At 46.0% G+C, this 8,616-nt stretch overlaps 1 protein-coding gene across 1 annotated transcript in view; it reads right to left on the minus strand.

Moving 5' to 3' along the window:
• Window positions 1-6,238, minus strand: part of DAP (death associated protein) — a 57,187-nt gene extending 50,949 nt beyond the window's left edge. Inside the window, exons 1-2 of the mRNA XM_054816811.1 lie at window positions 6,025-6,238; window positions 223-319 (exon numbers count right to left, since the gene is read on the minus strand). Coding sequence (XP_054672786.1) covers window positions 223-319; window positions 6,025-6,079 — 152 coding nt within the window. The 5' untranslated portion in view covers window positions 6,080-6,238. The remainder of the gene's footprint in view (window positions 1-222; window positions 320-6,024) is intronic.
• Window positions 6,239-8,616: the final 2,378 nt, after the last annotated feature.

Below are 8,616 nucleotides of genomic sequence, written 5' to 3' on the forward strand. Positions count from 1 at the left end.
TTACCTGGCAGGATCATTTAAAGGAGGCTCAGCAAGGTAAAAATTTCCCAAATTCCCCAATTCTCTTGAAGGAGCATGTAACTTGCTAACACTTTAAATCAATTTTATGATACAAAACCAACTGTATCGTTGGTTTGCTATCCGCAAGGAAAACAAAACCGGTGATAAGGTTCAAGGTCATGGAAAGTCACTGTAGCACATGCACCAAATCAAAATGCTCACCTGCTGGTTTCCCAGTCTTGGTCATCCTTATCTTTTTCTTCTTTGGCATCAGAATTGTGTGGGTGTTTCTGCACAATCCGCATCCCACCAGCTTTCACTGGAACAAAAATTAGAGAGACACAACAAACCTCAGTCAAATCAGCGTAAATGAAGAATGTTTTAAGGATGACTCTCCCTTCCCCCCACAATATTTTACAAAACAGTTTAATAGTAATCGCAGTTTGGTAAAGGGGCCCAAAGTGTTTAAAAGTGGCAAGCGTGAGGAACAGCTACTTCAAGACTGCATCTGCCATTCTCTTTCACATCATGCCATCTTTGCTCATCCTGAGAAGCTGCAGCTCATTTTACCACCTGCTTCCAATACCATTTTAGAAAACTAAACTGTTTTAACTCTCCCCCATCCCTGTAAACTTGCAGCAGTCAGAAGAAGAAACGGAGGCAATGGCTTGCATAACACTATGCAAAAGGCCACAAATGTGAATGTTAAATACTTCCATAAAACAAGAAGGGATGAAGAACCTCACCCGTCATCTCAAGTTAACAACTACAGCTATAGTAACAGCATTTATAGAAGGAAATACTTCATGAACAGTATAATAAAAAGCAAAGTTTAGGAGGACTCAACTTGCATTTAGAACAGAGCTTTTTGTTTTGCCAAACACAAGCATTTACCGCAATTCCAATCCTTGTCATGACTTAGTTTTAGAAATTACGCAAATGTGAAAGCATGCCTCTGAAACATAAAACAAGAAGTGAAAGCAAATCCACTTATCTTTATCATTTATCCCCTCCAAAGTGAAATATAAAATAGGAACCAAGCCAGGCCTAATGCTACAGCTACTAAGCAGAGCAACAGGCAGGCTGTTCTTGATCTGGTTTCAGTTTTAATATTGCACTTTTTTTCCCCGCTTTAATCATTGCTATATGTGCTTACAAGACAGCATAAGATGATGCATCTCGTTAGCTAATTGGATGGGTTACATTGCCATCAGCAACCACATCAGAAAACCACTACAGTGGTCAGGAGTCAATAAAACCACCTACAGACGCATTGGTTTGTGTTTCACATTGCTGCGACACAGCGAGGCTGCGGACAGCCTTGTCAGAGATGTCACAGCTTGAGCAAGCAGGATGCCAGAGCAGCACTCGGAGGGAGCAGACGGGGCTAGGAGCATGGCCGGGGAGGCTGTTCGTCTGACAGCCCTTCTCTGCCCAGCCACAGAGAGATTAAGGCACCTCACAGCAGTTCAGTGCTAATCCCTGAAACCTAGAAACAGGTTTAGTTCTCGGTTCTTAATCAGGTCAGCAATGGAAAGGACACCCCTGTGCAAAAATTTTACAGTCTGGGTGAAGGCAAGCAGGGAAGAGAAAGTGACCCGCCCCAGGAGACAGTGACAGCTCTTTGGCCCTGGGATTTTTGTTTAAATAGATTTTAAGCTGTGTGTGCTATTTGAAAGATTAGCTTCTGATTCAATAAAGGACACTAAAGACAGGCAATCAACAGACAAAACCAAAGAAATCTCTTTTAAACCCTGTCAAAACTGTGTCCCCTTATCATTCATTAAAAACCAAAACACTAGTCATTTTGCATTCTCTCTTCAGCATAAAACTTACAATACTTAAATTGGTGAGATATGTTTCACATGGGACAAGGAAAGGTAGAAATTTTAAGCAACAAAGAAATTTAGTTTTAAAAATGAAACAAAAATTAAAATTCCTACTGATTTTTCGTAATGCAAACTCCTTAGAAATTTAAGTTTGTTTGCAAAAGCAAACACTGAGTTCTGTCAAGTGCTGTCTTGTTCTAACATCTCAGTTAAAGTGATTGGTATGTATTATTTAAATCAATATATAAATTTAACATCATTGCACAATCAGTTCTTACTAGTTCCCCTTCAAATTCCTTTTCGTGGAAGATGCTGTCTCCACAGCAACATCTGCCAAGTTACAAACTGCACTTCTGAACAATACACACACGCTTCCACATTCTTCGCCATCTAATAGAAAACTAAAGAAAAGCATACCCAAAGATTTAGTGCTAATTTAGGTGGTCTAAAAATCTCTCTCCACTCATATTGTATATCATCAGGCCACCAGCCGCTTGTTTTCTCTTTATCTGTCACTGGCAAAAATACGCAGCTAACATGTTCAGATTTGTTTGTATGTAGAATTAACAGGGATTAAAAGCAAATAACCAGACAATTCAAAGACATAATAGTGACTGACCAATGCAGTAACTTGATAATTTTAATAATCTGATTTTTTGCACTAATATCAACAGGCATAGTATAGAGAGCTAAAAGCACGTTGGTGCATAACTGAATAATCTTTAGTTAATCCAGAGTTACTGTGCAGATCTGGGAAACCATAAAAAGGATCCAGCAAACAACTGCAGTAATAATTTGTATTTGAGACCAAAAGTGTACATATAGCTGATGTACATCTCTGCCACCTGTGACACAGCATGCTCATACCCAATCTAGTTTCAAGAGACATAGCTTAAGAAAAGAAACCCCCTTGCAACATAATTGACTTTCCTTTCAAAAGGTTTCAACCCAGCTACACTACCTCAGGGTTAGACACAGAGAAGAAGTGATTACATCCACCAAGCTAAAGAAAAACCCACTCTATTTGTGAGATTTTCTTGGGACTTACGAGGATTCATCTATTTCTTACTCGCCCAGCGTTTACTACATAATTTGACAGATGCTTACCATGGTGATTTTGTCACTTAAAAGTCATTCTTATACAGTAAGAGCTCAGATTTCCCTATAGTAAATCCTGCGCAGAGCAGAAAGAGGATTTAAATAACTGATAAACCACATCCCAGAACATGGCCAGAAATCAGTGCTCAGAAGAGGACAGTGTCAATGACACAATGCTGGGATTAGGAAGAAAGCAGTTCCCGTGCTGAAGTTGCTCAGGAGAGGTCGGGTGGGACCTGCGCTAAGGCAGGAGGGGACAGGGAATGGCTCCCTGCGGCGCTGGACAGACAAGAGAGGCCACCGGCCTCTAAAACCTGAAATAAAGAGGGGATCATCTGCCAGCCCGCTCCAAGAAGAGCAACAGCACAAGTCTGCTTGCCCCACTGCTGGATAAGAGCTGAGATTTATCATCTGTTGTGTTTTTCCCCCGAGAGGCAGACAGGAATGTCTTGTTTGTCCTGTGAACACCAGCCTGCGTTCCTCTTAAGGGTATGGAAATGCATTCAACAACTGTGTTAATCAATTACCATTCAAGATGATCTGGAGTCAGCAAACATTCTCAGTCTATTTACCTCCCCCCCCCCCCCCCCGCCCCCCGCCATGCTTCTTCAGGACTGCTCTCAGTTTCTGAGGCTCAATTCTGAAATAAACCCCACGGAGTCACAGCAAGCACAAGTACCTAGAGAAGCACTGCAGCTCAGCGACGGCTCCAGCCCCAGTCCCAGCTCCCCCAGGTTGCAGACCCGAGGCAGTCCTTCCTGGGGAAAACTTCCAGCTCAACCCAAATCGCCTGCTGGTCACAGCAACCGTACAGGAACTTTTAGAAATCCAGAGTATAACCAGGAGTTTTAGCAGCTTCCTGTTTTCCTTGAGCATCATATTCAATATTAACACAAAATTTATTTCTTATGTACCGTATAATAACAGACTCCATTACATTGATAAGATGTATGAAAAGCCAGGACCAAGGGAAACACAAAATATGCCATTCTGCAAGTTTAAGGGAGCATACATTAGTGTCTGGCAAAACAAGAACAGAAGTAAGAGTTATTATATACCTTCGTTTAACAGAAACCTTGGCTCAGAGCTATGGTTTTTTAATCTAGGAAAAAGCACATAACTATTTTCACAAGCCTACTGTAAAGCTTCATAAATAAACTGTTAACGCAATCACTTTGCTTTATTTCTCCACAGTATCTACTAGAAGAAGTGAACAGCTAAAAGGATAATTACACAGACCTCTTGAGAGGGACTGCAAGCTGTACAAACCTACTCAGCAATGTAATACAGATGCATTGAGCTCACTGACAGACGGATATTTAATAAAGCTTAAGTTGGGGCCCTCATAAGTTTCAGAAAGGAGTTCAAAGTCACTTTGTGCACCCTGTTACCAGCCTGAGGTCTTGAGGTTGTGCACCCTGTTACCAGCCTGAGGTCTTGAGGTTTCTTTCCATTTCATTATACTTTGACTTTTCAAGTGCTTTTCTTGTCTTTTATTTTCCTCTGTGAAAGATAAATGCAGAGAGGAAGCTAGCAGACTGCACACAGTCCGTAAGCGAGGGCTAACAGTGCATATGAAAGCTACTACAGCAGCAAAAGCTATGGACACTGGGACAAGTACTTTGGTTTAGTTTCCTGAACCAGCTCACCAAGAGGCCAGGTAAGAGCTAGTGCCATGACAAGGGAGGCTGCAGAAGTGGGACAACTGCTCGGCCAAGACATCGTCTTAACTGTACTGCCAAACTCCATCTGCCAATGCAAAGTCAAGCCATTATTTCTCACTTCTGGTATCTATTTAAAAGAATTTCAGGTCCTCATTATAAAACAGGCAGAATTCAATTAAGGTTCAAAAATTGTTTTCAAATTTAGCAATCAAATCTCATCAGTTGATTTGAATATAAAGCTAACCACCTTGTGAATTAAGAACTTTAGCATTTTTTGACTGAAACACTTAAAACCCCCAACTATTCCACCAGGAAACACTAAAAAACACACGAAAAGTTGCTGGTGCAGGGACCAAATTTCCCTTTTTTAAGAAAACTGTAATAAAGAAGAAAAAATAACAGTACGTGAAAGAACAAGACAACTTGGGTACTGCAAGTAACTGAACTCCACCTGTGTAAAGACAGAATCTGCTGTCTGTGGACGGAAGCAGATCAGGGCCCCACTGAAGGTGAAAGGCAGCTCTTACGCCGACCACTCGCTGCTCTGCTCGTCCATGAGCATGCAGCAGCCGGTGGAAGGTGCCTTTGCTCCTTCACTGGGCAGCTAGTAAGCAGCTTTACTTGTTTCCTACCCTGCCAGCCTCCAGAATTGAAGCCAGGGGCACGCGGCCTGCTGTAGCACTCACGCCATAATGCCCACAGGCAGAATGGATGCACGGCGTACTGTTAATTTCTAGTTTGCCTGTTCACACTCAGCTTGCGCTGTGTTGCGAGCAGCCACGCAAGCTGTGATGTGGCTGAGACCGCTCCTTTTCCTTTCCCGCCTGTATCAGTCCTGCGTGCTGGATTCGTAGGCCTTCACTGCCTTGCGAGGATGGGATGCTCTCCCAAGCGAGGGCTGCCGAACGCAACGCTACCTGTCTCCCAGGTCAGAAGACGGAGATGCCAAAGAGCACAAACCAGATGAGGATTTGTCTGCAACCAGAGAGCTCCCTGGGACAAGCAGGGCAGGCAGCGTCACCCCCGTTACGAAAGGCCAGGGGCAGCTGAGGGAGAGGGTAAGCGGCAGGCAGCGATCAGGAGGGGGACCCCCGCACACCTCCCAGCGCCAAAGAACCGGATCAGACGTCGCTTTGGTCGGCGGCGCCTGAGCAGAGGAACACGGGGAAACCACCCGGGGTCACACCCCCCAGCAGCGGCGGCGGGACCCTCCCGAGACCGCCCTCACCCTCCTCAGCCCCGGGCAGCACCCCGGCGCCCGCAACCCAGGGACTTGGCGGGGAACCGGCGCCCGACCGGGGTCTCCCGGAGGGTCTCGGCCCCCTCCGGCTCCGCCGGCCCGCGGCTGCCCAGGCCGCCCCGGCCCCCCTGTCCCATCCCGTCCCCAGGAGTGGGAAGAGAAAGAGCGGAGAGACGGGAACCGGCGGCAGTACCAGCAGGAGGGTGTCCGGCCCGCGTCTCTGCTTTCTCTTTGGGAGGCGAAGACATTTTTACTGTGCCAGCGGCCCCGCTCCGCACCGGGCACCCACACCCTGACGCCGAGCAACGGCCAGCGCCCAGCCTGCCCTGCGCTACGGTACGGTACGCGGCGCGGCCCCGCTCCCGCCCTGTCAACGTGGCCGCCGGGCGCCGCCACCAAGGACGCGCCCACTGAGGGCGTGCCCGCGCTGCCATCGCCCCGCCGCGGACGCACCGCCGGCAGCCAACGGAGGCGGGGGGAGCGGGAACCGTGCCCCGCCCCGCAGGGGGAGGGCGGTGCCGCCGGGACCGGCGGGTGGGGCCGGGGCCGGGGCCGGGGCGGGGTCGCTGCCGCCCCTCCGCCAGCCTGCGCCGCCGGTATGCGGGACCCTCTGCCTGCGCCTCCGCCGCGGTGCGCTGGGCTGTTGCAGCAGGTCCTGGCTCGGCGCCCGCTTGCTCTGCATTTCGGTCTCTATGTCTGCATTGGTTTACCCAGCGGTTGGGTTTTTTTTTTTTTTTTAATTCCTTGTGGTGCGTTTTGCCACTGCTACGTGTGAAGTCAGTGTTGCGAAACTGCCAGGCCGCTGAAGCCGGGCTTTCGTTTTTCTTTTCCCCTGAGCAATATGAATCCATCTGACTTTATGTAAACTGGTTCCTGCAACAGACTGCCTTTAAAACCACCTTCGCATATGCAATTTTGGAGGGTAACACACCTTTTTATTTAATTGCTACGAGAAAACGACACAGGCAATTAGCATGATTCTGAATTATGTGCTTGTATACTTCAAATAATACTTTTCATTAGCGACTAACTGGCAATTCACATCTTCCGCTCTATTTCGCTCTGCCAAACCACGGACGTGTGAAGTGGCATGTACAGCGCTCGTCTTGCCCGCGCTTCACATCTCGCCGTCTTTTCCTTTGAAATCACGGTGCCGATTCACACCGGTTTAAGAAATTTTTCGAACGCTTCAGTTACATTTTCTAAGTGATGTGGAAAGGCATGGAGCACGATATCTACGTTAATTATATTAGCAGCCAAGTGTAAACCATACCGGCTCTTCTGGTTTTCTTTTATAATTTGACATAAGGAAAGCAAGTCCCCCAGAAGATGAGTGCAAATGATTGGAAGTTGAACCCCCCCAAAAGTGCCGTAGTGATACTGCATCCCAGGTGTGTTATAGGGAAATTAATGTAGTCATATTTTAGTTATTTACTATCACTCTTTGTTACAATTATATTACCATTGTCAAAATATAAGTGATAGGTAAGTATACAGGGGGTTTTTTGGCAACAGTCCAAAATATAATCACATCATAGTATCCTTAACCGCCTGCATGAGCAAATGTTATAAAAATGCTGTAACTAAGTTCTTGCATTTTGCTGCTGGGTAATTTCAATTTCTTTACACATAAGGCACTTTAAAGTCTCAGATTATGTTTTCAGTTGTCACCTTCTGTGTAGCCTAACACAAATGACTTCAATTCCCTTTCCAGTCTCTGTCGAAGTCTATTCAGATTATAATTTTTTCTAGGGCAGAATTATCTCCTAAATGGAGATTTTAATGCTTCTTTGTCTACTGTCCTCTGGATTCAAATTAAAAGATTAGATTTTCAATTATTCCTGGTTTTCCCAGGTTTGGACTTCCCTGTGCTGGTCACTAGAGTTGGTATGAATTTTTGCTGTTGCACGTCAACCAGCTGTTATAAAATTGAAATTAAAGAAAACATGCTTTATGACATTAAAAACCCACAAGTTAATGGTTTTACTCTATGAATCAGTAATAATTTCATATTTCAGTGCAAGGATTTGATATGTGGAGGTGCACTGGGAGGAAGAATTGCATCAAAAATGTACTTTGGCGGTTCTGGTGAAAGCTGGAAAAATTTCATAATATTACAAGACTTTGCATGTTGCCATTAATACAAATACTTGCATGAAGGCTTGCTGTGGCTTCACTGCTAAAATGCAACATCTGTCCAGGGCATGTCTTTGAAACTCAGGGCTGAAACGGGGTATTTCCTGCAAATGCAGCTGTGCATCGGGTTTGGAAGCTGGGATCCCAGGGCAAGCCATTCTGGTGCAGAAGGAGCAAGGACTAGAAGAGAGGAAGAGAGATGGAAACAGGAAAAACCAAGGCGCAGGAGGGCTTGGCCTGAGTGGACAAGGAGATGAGGACAAGAAGTTGAGTAGGGGGTGGTGGAGAGGTGACACAAGAATTGCAGAAGCAGAGCAAGTGCCAGGGTGGGAGAAAGAAACATCTTTCCTCAAGCAATGAAGTGTGAGCCAGGACTGGTTGGGTAAGATGAGGATGAGATGCCCGGGGCAGGGAGGACAGACGGAAGGCAGGTTGGGCAGGAGGAAGTGTGCAGAGGGTGAGGCTTGCAGGAGGGAGAGGGAAGGATCTTCCCTGCTTTCCAGAGCCTGGAGGTTCTTGGACCTTGCTATACTTGTCAGTACATACAGGTGTTTCCTCAAGTGACGGGGGCCTGTACAAATGCTGTTTCTGTGCTTGCAGAAGAATTATATATGTGTCAGTATGATACCACAGGATAGAATTTCATTTT

This window comes from Grus americana, chromosome 2, assembly GCF_028858705.1.
Source record: "Grus americana isolate bGruAme1 chromosome 2, bGruAme1.mat, whole genome shotgun sequence".
Lineage (NCBI taxonomy): Eukaryota > Metazoa > Chordata > Aves > Gruiformes > Gruidae > Grus > Grus americana.